This window comes from Hemibagrus wyckioides, linkage group LG04, assembly GCF_019097595.1.
Source record: "Hemibagrus wyckioides isolate EC202008001 linkage group LG04, SWU_Hwy_1.0, whole genome shotgun sequence".
NCBI lineage: Eukaryota > Metazoa > Chordata > Actinopteri > Siluriformes > Bagridae > Hemibagrus > Hemibagrus wyckioides.
In genome coordinates, this window is record NC_080713.1 from 10060196 (window position 1) to 10078804 (window position 18609).

General features: G+C 35.4%; 1 protein-coding gene across 1 annotated transcript in view; it reads left to right on the plus strand.

Annotated features, from left to right (window-relative positions):
- Nucleotides 1-18609, plus strand: part of si (sucrase-isomaltase) — an 89913-nt gene that overhangs the window by 32463 nt on the left and 38841 nt on the right. Inside the window, exons 14-20 of the mRNA XM_058387154.1 lie at nucleotides 3057-3141; nucleotides 4009-4126; nucleotides 4709-4880; nucleotides 8973-9089; nucleotides 13225-13379; nucleotides 14597-14681; nucleotides 16432-16488. Coding sequence (XP_058243137.1) covers nucleotides 3057-3141; nucleotides 4009-4126; nucleotides 4709-4880; nucleotides 8973-9089; nucleotides 13225-13379; nucleotides 14597-14681; nucleotides 16432-16488 — 789 coding nt within the window. The remainder of the gene's footprint in view (nucleotides 1-3056; nucleotides 3142-4008; nucleotides 4127-4708; nucleotides 4881-8972; nucleotides 9090-13224; nucleotides 13380-14596; nucleotides 14682-16431; nucleotides 16489-18609) is intronic.

The window sequence follows — 18609 nt, forward strand, 5'->3', positions numbered from 1 at the left end:
TCATCTGAATAATTGAGTACATGGATGCCCCAGGGTGCAATGATGGTAGAGCAGCTTCCATGCACTTTATGAGAGTGAGCAATAAGACTAGGTGTAAGGGAGAACCTGGCACCAGTATGATTTGCCACAAAAGTGAACCAGGGGACTCTCCTGTGCTCTGGCAAGATGCCTATGTGAAGATAGGCACCATTCAGGATTACTCTGTAGCATTTTCCCACAGAACCCATGGGAGGGGCTCAGGCTGCAATGCTAACTTTCATTTCCTGCCTCAGCAGGCCAGGCTGGGGCTGGTGGTGATCGGTTGATAGCCCTAGCTCCCTAGGAAGAACAGGCCTTTAGGAGACATAATAAAGGGGTTTATTATAAATAAAGGGGTTGTCCCTTTCTTTTATCTCTGTCAGATTGCCTCTCTGTGGCAACCAAATGCAGTCATGAAACGGCCGATGGCATAGGCAATCTGCTTTGAGGCCCAGCAGGCTAAATCTGTGGCCTGACAGAGTTTAGACCTCATTGATGAGCCCCTTCCAACAGATGAGCTCCTTTAGCAGGTCAGCTCAGTTTGACTGCAAATCTGCGTGCAGATTTGTGTGCAGCACCGCACCGGCTTAACCTGATTGCACCAGATTGTAGGCCTTCTCTATTAGGCTGGGTTATTCAGAGATTGCAATGCTCATAGTGAACAACACTAACCTTTCATCATGCCAGTGTAATCTAAGCTTAGCAACCACATGTGTGATCACATCAAGGAGCTTTTCAAACACCACAGAATGCTGTTTCCCCTTTGTTGCCCCAGTCAAACTACTCAGGGTCCGAGGCAGATAGTATTATACCCTCATCTAAAGGCTAGTTCACACTACAAGACTTTAACCGTCGGCAGATCGCTTTGCTGTTCATACTACATGACTTCACTGTATGTTTTTTTGTCCTTGTGGTGTTCACACTACGCGATGCTTTGTAAATGATCCACAAGAGGGGGTTGCACACCACATGATCTGACAACAACTCGTCACCCAACGCCTCAAAACCGTCCCCAAACCACATTTTGTCACGAAAACACATGCGACAGGTGGATCGAAATGACTTTCGGTAGAGGTTTGTATTGAAAATGGATGTCGGCAGGAGTCTTGCTCTAAATAAATGTTAATTTATTAAATAAATGTTTTGTCCACACTATTTTTGAAGCCATGTTGCTGCTGCTGCTTTTCTTCCGGTGACCTCAACCTCTCATTGGCTGGAGGTCATAGCTACAATTGACACCATGTGATGTCGAGTCGGCTGACCGTCCCAGATATTTAACATGCCAGATATCTGGATTTCGTCTGCAAGGTGTCAGCGACGTGTCAGTGAGCCTCTTAGATGCGTCATTGAGTAGTTCACACATAAAGATTGCCGAGTGCTGATCACCCGCTGATTTTCCCACGATCACAGCCCGATCTGTCAGCGAGCTCGTTAATTTGCAAATCACCTTTAAATCGGGCTTAAAATCCTGTAGTGTGAACTAGGCTTAAGTCGGGAGAAATCTCAAAGTGGCTAAGGTATTAGAGACAGCTGAGAGGACGAAAAGGATTCACGAAGCCGTGAATCCATGACCGAACCAGGTGCACCTCGATAGATGTGGGACAGTGCTTTTCTGGAAATACAAGCAAGCCAACACAGAATGAGCAACAGTGCGCCAAACTCAACATCACAAACACCACTGATTATTTTCTCTCAAGAAGCAATTCAGTGGCATACCACTTATCATTGGCCACATCAAGCTCCTTGGAGTCTGACGAAGACATTAATTCCTTGTTTGGAGGTGCAGGCACTTGGTTTGGTGATCCCTCGAGAGCCGTGCATACATGCTTCTCTATCAAACAATGCAGAAAAAGTCTGAATTGTCCCTCATAATAGCATGTCACGGATGCACGAACATGTTCTAATGACAATAAAGATATTCTATTCCATTCTATTCTATTCTACTTTTTGAACTTCAAAAATCATCTTTAGAAAGCCATCTTTCCTATTTTTTTATATATATTTCTTCTTTTTCCCTAGTCTAGACAGACAGGACAAACAACTGACACAAACATACAAAGAAGCGGGAGTAATGTGACGTAGATGCCCTTTTATGGTCTTGCTGGCATGCTCTGCTTCGTCACAGGACCTCACAGGATTTCACACATAGCTTCAGACACAACTTCCACATAACTGCGTTCCCGTAGCATCAACCATGACGTGGGATCAAGTTCCCTCCAAAGGGAACAACTGTTAGTTATTGATTAATGATGACATTGCATTTAATTTAATAAATTATGCATAAGACAAATTAGAAACTGGTAAATGAGATCTATGTCTACCTTCATACTAGACTTTATTACCACAGACTACACAGGTTATTTATAAGTTCAGCAGTCATAAGTTAATCATTTATTGTATACAAAAAGGCACACCAACTTAGTAAACAATTAGAAGCATATAATTGCCCTGATGTCTATTTTAATAATTGTTGGTGTAATATTTGTTTAAATATCTACATATTCTAAATCTACATATTGCTGACACATAATTGACCAATTATATGTTTACAGTGGAAAATATGTTAAGTGTGTAATCATTTTAATTTTGCAGCATTGACCACATCAGTCTCAGTAATCTTATCATGTAAGTTAAAAGTCACTAATGCATTTATTCAGGAGGCTCAATTATGGTGAAATAATCATTCATTCATTCAGCATGTTCTGCTCTGAAAGCATCCAAGACATTCTCCCAAGCTTTTGCACAAATATAATACAGTAAATAAAGTTAGTAGTAAAGTTTAATACTTGTGTATTAAATGTACCTCTTTATTCATCAGTAGTTACATTATAGTTGTACATCTAGTTTATGGCTATTCACACATATTCACAGCCCCTTATAATGTGGGTCTTAACAGTATAATGTGTGTGTGTGTGTGTGCTTTTAGCTGATGATGTATGCTGAAATCAATAGCTTTTTGAATGTCTCCATAAAATTCTCAGTTAACAATTAGCAAAGCAGAGATAACAGAACTGAACTAATTGTTGTTCATTTATAAGGACATGAACGAGGTGTCCAGCTTTGTGCAAGGCTCCAGTAAAGGATGCATCGATAATACATTGAATTATCCACCATTTACTCCAAGTAAGTCAAACACAGCTCTTGATGTGCAATTACAAAGTTTAGATTCAATGCTGTAATTTTCAAATTACAAAACTTTCAAATGAGTATGGATGGCTTCAACAAGACTAACCCCAAGTCTATAAAATCCATAAGATCTGCTACCCTTAGTTTTACCAAAGTTGAGACCATTGCTTTTCTAATAGATTTTGGATTTAACAAACAAACAAAAGGAATTTTATGATCATGATTCTTCTTTCTTGAAAGAAATATATTTCTAGAAGTTTTTTTTATTATTATTATTATTCAATTATGGCTTTGGCTAAGATGTATGATAAGTATATGTTTGAATTTATTCAAATTTATTTATTTATAAGTTTGTTAGAGCAGGAAAATAACAAATTGTATACATCTGTTACCCTTCTGCATTGGCATGAATTATAGATCTAGGAGATATGCTCTGATGAACCAGTCTATCTCTCTCTCTCTCTCTCTCTCTCTCTCTCTCTCTCTCTCACACACACACACACCTGTTTAGCATCTTTCCTTAGGCCATAAATCATAAACTGTTTGAGAAAATCCTTATATGTAATATGCACAAATGTCCTGTTTGCAAACACACACACACACACACACACAAACCACTGACATAATTTTCATGCAGATTAATAAACTATGTGTAAATGTAACCTTGCCTAAGTAACCACACTGATTTTTAATAAAACAAAATCTGTTTGTTTGTTTTTTTTTAAATCAAATATATCCCCAAAAGTTCAAAACAGATAAGTCTTTTGGTCCACAGCAAGATATGCAGTAGTATACATTCTGTTTCAGAATATCATATAATCTCTCTCTCTCTCTCTCTCTCTCTCTCTCTCTCTCTCTCTCTAGACATTCTTGATAATTTGATGTACAGTAAGACTTTGTGTATGGATGCAAGGCAGGCTTGGGGGAATCACTATGATGTTCACAGTCTTTACGGATATTCCATGGTGCTGGCAACAGAAGAGTAAGTTCTTCAATTTGCCATAAACTTTGGCACAAATGTTTACTTCCACAAAATATTAAAAAAAAATGCTTGTGAATGCTAGTCACTTAGACATAGATTTTTGGTTTCAAATAACATGGTTACCAGTGGACAAAAACAGTTTATAAAAAATATAATTAACAAAGTTAAATAAAATAAATAATGATTACTACAGCTTTATAGTTTGACTTGTAGTGTCTTACCTTACACATACCACCACAGAATCTGGTTTTTATTTTACTTTATTTTTTTATTTTATTTTTCATTTCTCAAAGGAATACTGTTAATAAAAATAATATTTAAAAATTATTAATAAAAAAACTGTTGTTCAGAAAATAGAGATAAAATAAAAATCAGTAGGATTTCAGACAATAGTAATAGCTTTGCTGGATTAGTGTTGTTTATTATCATAATTAGGATGAAAGTGATAGTAAAAAGCTATGTGTAGTTAATAAGAAATGTCCTATGAGTAAGCTTTCACCAGCTCAACACCCTCTCTGATTGCTTAGTAACAATCAGGTCATTCTAACACTCATGTTTTTTTCTGTTCTTCTTGTCCTGTAGAGCTGCTAAGCAAGTCTTTGGCAGCAATCGCTCATTCATTCTTACTCGCTCCTCTTTCCCTGGAGTGGGAAAGTATTCAGGCCACTGGCTGGGTGATAACGCTGCCAACTGGAATGATATTAAATGGGCAATACCAGGCATGCTGGAGTTTAACCTATTCGGAGTGCCTTATGTAAGTACAAACCTTCTAGAATCAGAGTGTTCTGCCATAATATGTTTCATCCTTTCAGTTATAGAAGATATACTACCAAAATACTAAAACTGGTTAGTATTGTCCTGTGCACTAACTATTTAGCATGTAAACATGCAGTTGGGAATACAACCCAAGTATTTCAAAATCTGATTATATAAAAGTGTACCACCATTGTTGGTGTTTCTCAATATTTCGGACACTTGTATGAGAATAAAAAAAAACTATCAATGTGATATCAACAGTTACTGAGTATCAGGTGATAGTAAATCTTCAGTCCACTGCAATCTTAGTGATAGATTGCAAAATGATTTTTTACCAAGACTCTCAGATGCCAATAGGTTAGCTAGCTAAAGACTTGGGGAAAAAAAAAAATAACCTTTTTTTTTTTAAATACTAAAAAACTGTTTTTTTTTAGCATTAAACCAGTGTTTTCAATTCTCTACCCTGCAAGAATACACAACAAGGATGATCAGATACTTCAGATGAAATACAAAAATGTAGAAAACACAGTCTGATAATGATTAAATTTCCATATCTAGCATAAATAAGTTTAAGTTTATTTATTTATATTGCACAATAAAACAACAGTCATTGTGCTGTACAAAAATTATAAGATCAAAATAATAAAACACTATTTGAAACAGTACATACAGGAAATAGTACATACAGAGGAAAAACATGCTCAGGATGACTCAAATGTTATAATCATTTTCTAACAGATTAGTTTTAAGTTTTACTTTAAACAGAGATTCTGCAGGGATTATCCTAATAGAAAAAGGTAGGCGATTCCACAATTTGGGGCCAAGTATGGCAAAAGCCTGTTCTCCCTTTCTTTTCAACCTTGATCTGGGAATCTTTAACACTTTCTGATTTTATGACCTTAAACATCTAGCACACATGTTAACAGTCACAAGTTCAGATAAATACAAAGGTGCCAGACCATTTAAGACCTTAAAAAAAGTAGTAAAATCATAAACTCTATTCTAAAATAAACCAATGCAAAGAGCGTAAGATGGGAGGATGTGCTCAAATTTGTGTGCCAGTATCAATCAGTATCAAATGATCACATTAGTGAATTAAATGTCTTCGTCAATCCTGAATTCTTAAACTTCTTGTTTATAATTATAGAATTATTTTGACTCTTTCATTCCCTTGATTAGTTACTAGTGGTTGGTACACCACGTACTCAGGCTTCCTTCAGGCCTTAGGTTGGGCCAAGATAATGGTTCACATATCTGAGATGGCTTATGACTCATGCATACAAAATTCCTGCCAATCCCAACCTAACACCTGTGACACAGTTTGGCACTGAGCCTTAATACATGGAGCACTAAGATATGTCTCATTACCTCTCTCTTGACAGGGCCTACACTTGATTTTTTAAGAAGTTGGTCCGGGGATAAAAAGAATATTCAAACATACACCTTGATCTGATTCATACACTGAAAAAAAGCAATATGTGGTCAGCCAGATTCAAGAAAAAACTGTATAGATTATATAAAAATATAAAATTTCTCACCAAAATATCATTTTAATGCTCAAGTTTCTCAATTACTAGGTTAAATTATCCTGTGTAATCATATCCTTGGATTATAAACGTAATCTAGTTACTAATAACTGTAGTATTAATTTTAGGCACTACATGCATGGTGGAATAGTGCAGTGGAAAGGAAACTTTTAAGCATCAAATGTTGTCTGTATGAGAAACCACACAAAAACAGCAATCACTTTAAGCTTTTGTAGCATGTATAAAAGTGTTTCTAGCTTCATCAAGAGCTAGCCCTGCTGAAATGGTGTAACAATCTCATAATGCAGCATGAGGTTCAGATGATTTCTGTTTTTTTTTGTTACTATAAGTCAAATTATTTGAGGTCTTAAATTGTATGGCATAATTACATTATAAATCACAAACAGTCTACTTTCTGCAAAAGATTTTCAGTAATGCACCTTTTTATTCTCAGAATGCAATAATAGGGCAACATGTATTAACAGAATAGTGGTACTCATACAAAAGGTGAAAGTTCAGAGCTACTTTTTTGCAACTCATATTTTTTGACAAATGCATTAACTTGCCCTTAATCCTGTACCATTTTCAATATACCTGGATAAATTCTATGTTGCCGAAAGAAATGAGATTGTGTTGAGCATGACCAATCACAGGAATGGAGACATCCCTCATATCCCCACCCAAATTCTGTTTAAGGCCACTGTTGGGCAATTGAGCAAAGCCCTTCCTGCTCCAGGGGTGCTGTATCCTAGCTGCTTCTGTGCTCTGACCCCCAAATTCTGCGAAGAATGCGAAGAATAGAATTCCACTATGCTATAATATATGTGTGGCGATAATAAAGGCTTTGTGCCCTCAGTTCTTAAATTCTCAAAAATGACGTTGATTAAGTAAAACTGCATGGATGCCTCAGTGCTAATCAAACTGTGTGACCAAGCTTCTCTGCACTCATATCTCTGTGCTTGAAAATACCTTTCTGTGCAGCAATTATTGCTATCTTGCATTGCTTGCCCTCAGGTCTATTTATCAGGTACAGCAGCTCTGGACATTATATTACAATAAACTTTAAGATTTAAATATGTGTTATTGTACACCATATTGAAATGGTAATATATTTTTAAAATATTTTGAATATTTGCTGGAAAAAAATCTCAACAATGTTTAGATCAATACTTTGGCATTGTTCAGTGCATCTGGTTTGCATGGAAATGTAAGCTTTAAAAAAATGTGCATTCAACTAGCCTGATAAAATATATAAATAGTCTATTCATTTCAGTAGGATACAATAGGAGTGTAATAGTTATGTTTATGCAGTACAAATAAACATTTACCAGCATGCAGGAGTGACAATGCAGAACTATTTGCATTACAAATAGAAGGGATAAAAAAAAAAACAAGCAAGGAAGCACAAAATAAATTAAACCATAAGAACACTATGCAGCTCACTTGGAACATTGGAAAACAAAGCAAATTTCATTTTGAATGCACTTAGTGCCAGGAAATCCTAGCTTAGAATTCTTAAACAGGACATGTAAGAGCTGGAGAAGACACAAGAAGAAACAAGTAAAACCAATGAACAAAGAGTAGAAGAGTGACAGGGTTTATGTGTACAGGAAACTAAGCAAACTAGTAAATTAGTGCAGATAATGTGATAAAGGTTTAAAAAGTGGTGAATATATAATGTTCTTTATTAAAAAACAATGTTCTAAAAAGTGATAAAAAAAAAAACTTGTCAAGAATCGTGTCAAGAATTTGTGATTGTCACTTGTTTCTTCCTTCTTGTAATGCATGTAATATATATATATATATATATATATATATATATATATATATATATATATATATATATATATATATATATATATATATAATGTGTGTGTGTGTGTGTGTGTGTACATACAAACTTCACTGGCTGACCAAACAGCTACATTAGGTCTGACTTCAAATGAGAACTGAAAAACCTTTTGAATAAGCACTGGAAAAAATAAATTAAATAAAAAAGCACTGTATTTTCTGTATTGATAGTATTCTGAAAATCGAGTCTAATTGTGCTAGCATGAGCAACTGTTTTTTTCTGATTGATAAAGCAAGAGATTGCAGAGAAACAACACAAAGTATTAGGATCTCAAATGAGATGAAGGACAACTGATCTCTAAAGAGAGCCCATAGACCCAGAAATTTTATCTTCTGAATTTATCAGTGGCATCATTATTTAACAAATAAGAAGATGCAAGGGGTCTGAATCAAATCTGCATTTCCTAATGTTGTTTCTTCCACCAATTTGTTTTTACACCTTCTAAGATTTAAGATTAGTTAAAAAAAAAAAAGGTATGTAAAAATAGACATCTTAATGACGAACATGTTTTTATGTTTCCATTAGCAGTGGAATTATACTGTTTTTCAGAGGTGTGTTAATTGGTTTGAATTAATATCAATTGAAAAAAACTGAAATGTGTTAATTATTTTGTGTGAGAAAAAAATGCCTGTGATTATCTTCTATCACAATAGAAAATAATTGATGAGAGTGAACTGTTAAATATTTTGCATGTAATCATATTTTCATGCAGATTGGGGCAGATATCTGTGGTTTCTTTGATGACACAACTGAGGAGTTATGCACACGCTGGATGCAAGTTGGAGCCTTTTACCCTTTTAGCCGAAATCACAATGCTCAATACTACAAAGTAAGTATGTACACTAAATAAAACATTACTGCTTACACTAGCATTATCCATAGCATATCTCCAATGTTAAATAATTAAATTGCTGAATTTAAGCTTAACATTCTCAATTAATAAATACACATGCCACCAGGATGCAGGTCCAGATAAATACAAACTTTTCCCTATTATTTATTTACTTTTTTCTTGCTGTAGTTACTGATTGATTCATAAAGTTAACACATAAAGTGATTGTTTAAGTCTCACACTGCTAAATAAGATAACCATTGTACGAATTTATACTCTATGCAGTTAAATAATTTGGATGTTAAGCAGTCTATGTGTATCATGCTATGCTGTACAAGTTAATGCATCCAAATTGTATACATCAACCCTGAAAATAAGCAGAATCGCAAAATTACCCCAACCTACACACATATCATTATTATTATCTCTCCTCTGGGAGTGTATGGCAACCCATCAAACCCCTGGTGGATTTTTATCAAAATTGATACATTGACAGAGGACAGTTCAACGCATCCAGGCATGAAATTTGGGGTCAGTCCATCCATCTCTGTATGACTACCATCATGATTTTGACAAAATCACATTTAACCATCTCCTAGAATTATGGCAGAGCTGTCTTTAGGACTTATTAAAGGATAATTGCCAGGTTGACCAATCTGGCCAAAGTGTATCATCAGATTTGCCCTTGAAGTTGCAAATAAAAGAATAAAAGTAAAGCAGTGTTGGGTAGGGTACTTTGGAAATGTAATACTTTTCAATTACTTTATAAAAGTAAAGTAACTGATTACATTTGATTATTTTTGATTACTTTTAACTTTCTAATGGATATTTTCAACAAAATCATTTCCAAACACTTATACCAGGCAGGGTTAACCTTACAGTAGTACTCAACTCTGTTTACTGTTAGAATTTTAAATCTTTCATCACTTGAATTAAGATTATATTAATTTAATTTTAAGCACAGCCACCACAAAACCAGACTTCATAACAAAAATTGTTTAATACTGTTTTAGGAATCAAATCTTTGCATAGCTATGACAGGACACACTGGCAAGTAACAATGCCTTGGAAAAAAAAAAAACATAATCTGAAAAGAGTCATAATGTATGCTACAGTGCTAAAATAACTAAGTTATATTAGATCTGACATTACCAACACATTTTCAAGGAGGAAAAATGTGAGCTATATATTTTCTGTCAAAGGGTTCATAAATAGAAGTGTGCCTGGTAAAGGTAGCTAGTAGCAGGGACGATTTTAGGATTTTCATTTAAGGGGGGCTCAGCCCCCAATGAGGGTATAATAGTAAAAATAAATGATAAATAAATAAATAAATGAATAGTAAAATAAAATAAAATAAAGGTTTGACTAAAGGGTAGGATGGTAAACTTAATGCACTATTCCACTGCATTGCATAGATGTGTATAACATTTGAGTACTGAACAAGCCAAATACGAGTCTTCCTGATCACACACACACACTTGTCCTCTGATCCTCACTCTGCAACGCCGCGGTTTGCAGATTGAAGAATGTGCTAAACGACCGGGAGGAGCCGAAGTCTGCCGCCGTTTTCATATGAAATTTAAAGGGGACTGAGGAGATCACTTATTCATGTACAGTTTATGGACAATCGCATAATTTTAGGGGGGCTTTTAAAATGGTCTAGCGACGCCCATGGCTAGCAGATTAGCTAATTTGTTCTGAATGTTTTGAATACAGGTCTTGAGTACACTATGGTTTTTTTTCCACATAGCAGCTACAGTAAATCAACTGACCACTCCATCACTTTTTATTATACAGAAACGAGTAATATATCATTCCAAACTAAATGGTCTGTTTTTATTTCTGTACACTCACAATAATGACAAAAATTTTACATTTTAAATATATTATAAAATAAAGAATGGCTAGGTTACAGACCTGCAGATGCTTCCTCAAGTTCAACATGCTGCCTTTGATGCTGAAAGCATTTTAACAGCCGGCAAACTAATTTTGCACTGAACTGTTATATTTGCCCCTTATTGGATTTCAGGATGATATTATTTTTGCATTTTTATCACTCGCCATGGTGGTAATTCTCAGACAGTGTATTAGCCTAAAGCTTTCAGCGGCAATGTGGATTAACGTAATTGGCAGACGTGCCGCAAATTCAAACCAGAGAACCAATCAAAATCATCAGAATAGCACAGCTTTAACAAACTCTAACAACAAATTAATATTTATTCAGCATATACTAGTTTTTTTTAAAGAAAATATTCAGATGTAACTCTATTTGTAATCTTTAACATTTTCATAAGTAACTGTTACATTTATTTTGTAATTAAGTTACGTAACGCCATTACATGTAACTAGTTACTCCCCAACACTGAAGTAAAGTGGCCATATCTCTGCAATGCTTTGTTTACTGGCATAAATGTCAGTGCACAGCCTTACCATGTGTCCAGTTTAATAACATTTGGCCACTTTGGGGTGCTATAATGATAAACTTTTCTTCTTCTTCTTCTTCTTCTTCATAATAATAATAATAATAATAATAATAATAATAATAATAATAATAATAATAATAATTGTAGAAATATTTAATTATACTATAACATTTGAATGAATGGAAGATCCACTTGGGGCTCTAGTATGTGTCCTTCCTCTAACACTCTTTCTCCATGATTTATTCCCCAATCATAATTGTTAGATTAGTGAAAGAGAGAGCGACAATCACCGAATACAATATGAGCTTATGTGTTTAAGGGGCCAAATGAGGATGAATGAAAAATGATTTCCATGGCAAAATGAGATGAATAAGGCTTGACCTTTTAGTGAGTGAGTAATCAGTCCTCCAAAGTCTCCTCTGTCAAGATCAGCTTTTACACACCTAGAGACCCAAAGTCTCTTTGCTCAGCTTCCACATATTGTCTCTCTTTTTGTGTTTAGCTGCAGTACATTCCAATAGCAATTCTATAAATATTTACTCAATCTTACCTACAATAATTGGCCATTTATCAGACTCTATAACAAAGAAAAATGGTGTAATTGTTGTTGAAGTTTCAAGTTATTCCTTCCTTCCTTCCTTCTGCTTTTTTTTTTACTTTGGTTGTGCTGACAACAAGCTGAGAAATTCAGCCCAAACCTCTATATCCTATGCCACAGACACCAGCTCCTCCCTAGGCAACTGTAATATATTATTGCCCCACCAGTTTATATGGCCCAGTCCAGTATAGTGTGAAATAATACAGGTCTATTTTCATTCCAGTTGCTTCATACTCAGCAGTAAAACATTTGGTGGTGCCAAGAGAGCAACATAATCTAAAAATAACAGGGGTGGTACATGAAACCACTCCAACATTAGCAAAGTCCCGATGTCCTGTTCATGCAAACCACAAACTGGAGTGGAGATAAGACCCACATTTTGACATCTAACACCCACTTTAAATGAAACAAACCCATTGGTGTACATTTCAACAACAGTAGAATATAGGAGCCACCATCACATTCTGCTAGTCTGAAGGATTTGCCCTGATCTCCATGCAACATTATTAACCACAATATGATCATCTCCTTTCAACATCTCCTACTGGATCTCATGCACCACTCCATATATACTCCAAAACTGCTTTTTTATGGAATATCCAGTGATTTAAGGATTTTCATAAACTGCTCCTTCCCAAACTCCTGTATTCATAATATCCCCAGTTGAAGACAACACTTTCTCATCAGAGCTTGCATATAGTCTCATTTCCCCTTTTGACAACAATACCCCTTCTTGAAGTTAACAGCTTCCCTCACCACTGGTGTCCACCAGAATATCCTAGGGTTAATGCCATAACATGCACTGACAGCCTTCTGGCCACAGATTCTTAAACCTGCCTTTACGAAATTGGGACATTGAATGTGGTCCCTTATCAGTGTAATCATATGTACTGATTTATTCTTAACTGTTTTCTTGAAATTCTTGAAAGTCTTGAAATTGAGGAAATGGTACTGTTCACATATATAGCTTGCCTGCAGACACCACCCCCAGGCTTTGGTTCAATGGGCAGGGTACACTCTTTTGTGGGTGGAACAGGCTCACTCTTTCTGACATATCCTGTTTTAAAGTTTACAAACCTCTTCAGCATAAAACCATTTTTTCCCCTTTAAGCCTCAGGATCCTGCGGTTTTCGGTGCTGACTCTGTACTTGTGAAAAGTTCCAAACACTACCTGAGCATCCGCTACACACTGCTGCCATACCTCTACACACTCTTCTACAGAGCCTACATCAGTGGGGACACTGTGGTGAGACCTGTCATGCATGAGTGAGTTTACTACAAATATATGTTTCACTCTCACAACAAATGTATGTTTCACACCAGTAGCCTGTGTTCTAAAGCAGAGAGACAGAAACAGTGACACTAATGTAAAAAGGAGTCTATTACTTGAGCCAACAAAAGGTTTTAGTTGTTAATACTCTCAACTATAGCAAATGAAAATACAAAAATATTAAGGCTCAGAATGACAGTAACACATGCAATACTTCATAACCATGGAAAAAATTATTATTATTATTATTATTATTATTATTATTATTATTATTATTATTATTATTATTTATTTTGTTTTATTCTTATTATTATTATCAGTAGTAGTAGTAGTAGTATTGTTGTTGTTAAAGTAAACAAATATGTTTAGAAAAATAAAAAAAAGAAAAGTTTTTAAACTTAAAGATAAAACAGTTGAATGAGGAGACATAAGCTGAGTGAAAAAAGCAGGACATAAAACAAAAGAGAAACATGAGGATGGTTGCCAAGGAAACCACAACAGACAGGACTCAGGGATGGTAAACTCACAACACTATTACTGACCAATTTTGATAATGCTATCAAAAGATGACAGCACATTGTTTAGTGTGGTACACTTGGCCTTACATATGGTGTGAGCACAGTAACATGCATACAGGAACATACTGTTGTGAATTCACCGAAGCAGTCCAGGGGACTTGGAAGTAGTATTCAGCAGGAATCTTTTATTGGAGATCAGAACACACTACAGTGGCACTGCAGTTATGTAGTCCAGTGAAAGGCACATACGTTGCAGTTTTAAAGGCATTGAGTGGGCAGGCCTTGAAGGTGTGTCAATACAAAAGCCTAAAGGTGATACTCTTAAACAAAAAACCCTAAGGGAAGGTAGACCTCACAGGTGCCCACTCCCTGGTATGACAATGCAAAGGCCTAGAGGTAATACTCTTAAAGCATTGAATGGGAGGAAGATCACCGGAGTCGACCCCCAACTGTCAGCTAGTTCACCGTTTCTGATTTGATCACTAGCTTTGGATTAACATGCTCTGCCACTTTACATTTATTTATACATTTATATATATATATATAGATATTTTAGATCTATTTTCTATTTTTATTTATTTATTTATTTATTTTATTCTATGTAATTGCCTTGTATCAGAAAAATAAACTCATGCAGTGGTATTTGTGGTATTATAAGTTTGCAAGTATAAAGATCATTTTGCAATTTGTTTCAGATTCTACTCAGACTCTGCAACATGGACCGTGGATCGTCAATTTCTATGGGGAGCACATTTGCTTATCACACCTGTACTGGATCCTGTAAGACACACACACACACACACACATCGGACTTATATGCATGTTCACGCTCAGAAATACACAGGCTTTCTGATTGATTTTTTCATTTTTCACACATCTCTGTCATCCCCATAAACAAACTGAGATTTCTGTCTGTTGTACTTACCCCTTCAAGCATGGTTGTGTTACTCAGCTCTTGCCTGTTCCATTTGGGTGTGTGATGGTGACCTCCACTGGGACTTGCTGGAAAAAAGCAAGGGATTTATTTCTTCTTTCCATTTCCTTTCTTCTTTTCTTCCTTCCTAATGAGAGCACTGACCTCATTACAGTGAAATTAGAGCAACAGATAGATTGCGGTCATGTTCAAATGGGTGATTAATTGCCAATTTAGCACACTCTCACTCTTATGAAAAATATCTGAAATAGATTTGATTCATAACACATCCGTGGGAAAGTTTTATTTTTTAATGAAAAGTACAGCTCTGTAGAAGTGAAATGTGCTAAATAGTATGCATAATAATATGCAACTATGAGTGAGGAAAACTTCTGAGTGCATGATCAAGGGCTGTTCAAATCCCATCCTTTATCAAAAACACTAATTTTAAAATGTATTATAAGTGAATTTATAACAGGAAAACTTTTCAGGAACTCAGGAAATTATTCATTTCAGTATGTTTAAGCACTTTTCCAGCAGATGAACTAATTTTGGATCCTCGGTCCTACATAGCTGCAGGAACAACTGTAGGCTTGCTATTTAAATTCAAGCTTTACAGAATGACTCACTCTAATTTAATAACAAAGGTGATGCAGCAAAACAGAATGTTCCAGCTGCCCTTTATTTATTTATTTTCTTTTGGGGATTAACCTTCTACACAACACTATGCTTTTGCCATGTAAATAAATTGTTTAGTCTAGTGAGAGAACAGATGAATGACTAGTTGAAGCATGGTGTTCTTGTTCCGGAGAGTTATGCAACTAAATTTGCATGCTGCTTCACCTAAAACTTGCATCCTTCTTCCTTTTCATCTTCAATGACAAGCTTTTATATTTTAAGCCAAACATTCTATTCCTGAAAAATACCATTTTGCCATGTCTGCTGAAGATTATTTTGCTAGTGTTCCTATTAGACTCTCAGCCCCAAGCTCTAGAACCCACAGGTCCTGATTAACTTAAAATGTGTATGTAAAACCACATGCAAACTGTGTAAAACTATTAATTTTGCACCTGCAATGCACTTTTATAAACCCTGAGGTCATTTTGAGAATGGCACTTGCCTATGCAAATTTGCAGAAGCCCATTTCTGTCAGTTGAAGACAATTTTATTTTTTTTAATACATTAAATCTGTATTTAAACCTGTAAAATAATGAGTAATGAACGTGAAGCAGTGTCTCAAAGCAATCAGAATGTCTCTCAGAATGATGATTTATTATTGCTGCTGTAAACTTGGTTACATATTTGGTATTCACTACACATTGATGCATCTATAAACACAGACACTTTTATTACCTCATTAACAAAATGCACACTCATGTACATGCTTTTGTTTTATGTTTCATTTTTAGTAAATAAATGGCAACACTGACAATGTTATCTCAATCATGGATGTGAATCTTATAATTTGTGGTCTTGGCATATAAGAAAGAATTGAATTCTTGACAATTACTCATAATGAAAAATAGTGGAATCTTGTTTGAAAAATGTAAGGTGGCATAAATAAATAAACAACAACAACAATATTAATAATAATAAAGTTTTTTTTCTTTTTTGCAGGGTATGGACACAGTGTATGCATACATTCCTGATGCTGTGTGGTACAACTATGAGACGGTATGACACAATATCAGCCAAATTATTGTTTTTTGTGTGTTTTTAAGATGTTTTCAAAGGACACTCTAAGCTCAATTCATGGCTTACTTCATGAAAATCTATACTAATCTAGCATGGAATGCATATTATTTCTTTTGGCATGTTAGTAATTAGGAGTGTCAGTGACTAGTCACTACAAAAAACAATTTACAAAGGTTGCAAATGAATGAAAAATGTACAATCAACAACCAAGTCTCATCCGTTACAAGCACATTCATCTTCTATGTAGATGACATTCTGCAATAATGTAACCTAACTGCTTCCACATCTCCCCTACACTGTTTGAATAAGAACATTTAAAAAAAATCTTTCACAACATCACTGTTTAATGTTGTCCAAGGAAGAACACTTTTAGGACATTCAGATTCAAGTAGTCAACAGCATTGTGGTGAACAAATTTATTTTGTAAAGTGATGGACCGTTAGTACAGCAAAGTAGATTACATTCTTATAATAGTATGTCCTAAAATCTTGTATTCCTTGTATACCATAGTAATTTTGTTACATGTTACATTTTTTACATTTATAATTGAAGGAACCACAGAGCATTTTTTTCCACATGTACCTGTTATTATACAGTGTGCTACAGTGGCTGTAAGTATCCCTCCCCTCACCTTGCTCTCAGTTTTTCTTCCTTGAAGTTAGCTAGACAAAAAAGTAACGTGTCCTTTTAAAGAGAAAATGGAAAGTTTTCTGTTCAGGAATGTCACTAACTATTAAAAAGTCCTGACAGAGTAGCTACACCGATCAAACATAACATTATGACTACGTGCCTAATATTGTGTTGGTCCCCCTTTTGTTACCAAAACAGCTCTGAAGCATGGACTCCACTAGATCCCTGAAGGTGTGCTGTGGTATCTGGTACCAAGATGTTAGCAGCAGATCTTTTAAGTCCTGTAAGTTGCAAAATGGGGGTCTCCATGGATCAGACTTGTTTGTCTAGCACAGCCCACAGATGCTCGTTTGGATTGAGATCTGGGAAATTTGGAGGCCAAACCAACACCTCAAACTTCTTGTTGTGCTCATCAACCATTCCTGAACCCTTTTTGCTTTGTGGCAAAGTGCATTATCGTGCTGAAAGAGGCCACAGCCATCAGGGAATACTATTTTCTTTTTTTTTTCCATTTTCTTTTTTATTTTCAGAAAGAAAATACATTCATAGGCAAGGGCATACACAACTTCTCAGAATCAAAAATACAAATGATGGGGGGAAAAAAACAAAAAACAAAACCCTCCTAAATACCAATACAGAATATTGTATGTCCCCAATCCTAGAAAAAGAAAATATCCAAAATATTACATATGTGTTTTCTTTTCTTCCACTTAACAACTATATACAATAGAACGAGGGGAACTCTTACAACATGTGGTAATTCCTACAAATTGCCTACAATGCAGTTGTTACATTTTAGGAAAAATCTGGGCGTATTGGTTTAATGTAGTCCATCCATTTACTCCAAATCTGAAAGAAGACTTCCATTTGAGTTCTCAATGAGAACGATAATTTTTCCATTGCATATATATTATGCGCTGTATCAATCCATTCCTCAGTTGTGGGTGACTCTGGTTTTAACCACTTTCTAGTAATTGCTTTTTTACTAGCTGCAAGAAGAATTAACATCAGTTTTCTATCCTTATTGTTTCCCCCTTCTAGAATGATGTTACCAAAATATAAAGATTCGCAAGTAAATCTGATCTCCATTTCAAAAACAGCTTCCAGATTCCTTTTGATTTCTTGCCAATAAGGGATAAGTTTTCGACAAGCCCAGACATACCCCACACAATCTCCAGCAGTCAGTATTATTTCCTCTGTGTGTCTTCTGTATAGGAGCACTAAAGAACCGAATGACATTCTTCCAACCGAATTCTCTCCATATTGCTGAACTTGTAGATTCCCATTGTGATTTACAAATTTTTCCTCAATTATCCTCTGAAATATTCAGGTTTCCTTCTGTTCTCCATTTATCTCTGACATATAATGTGTTCTCCTGTACCGTTTGCAGAAATCCATTATATAACGTAAAAATTATCTTATTGCATGGCTGAGCTTTAGACACTGATAAGATCACCTTTATTGTTCCTG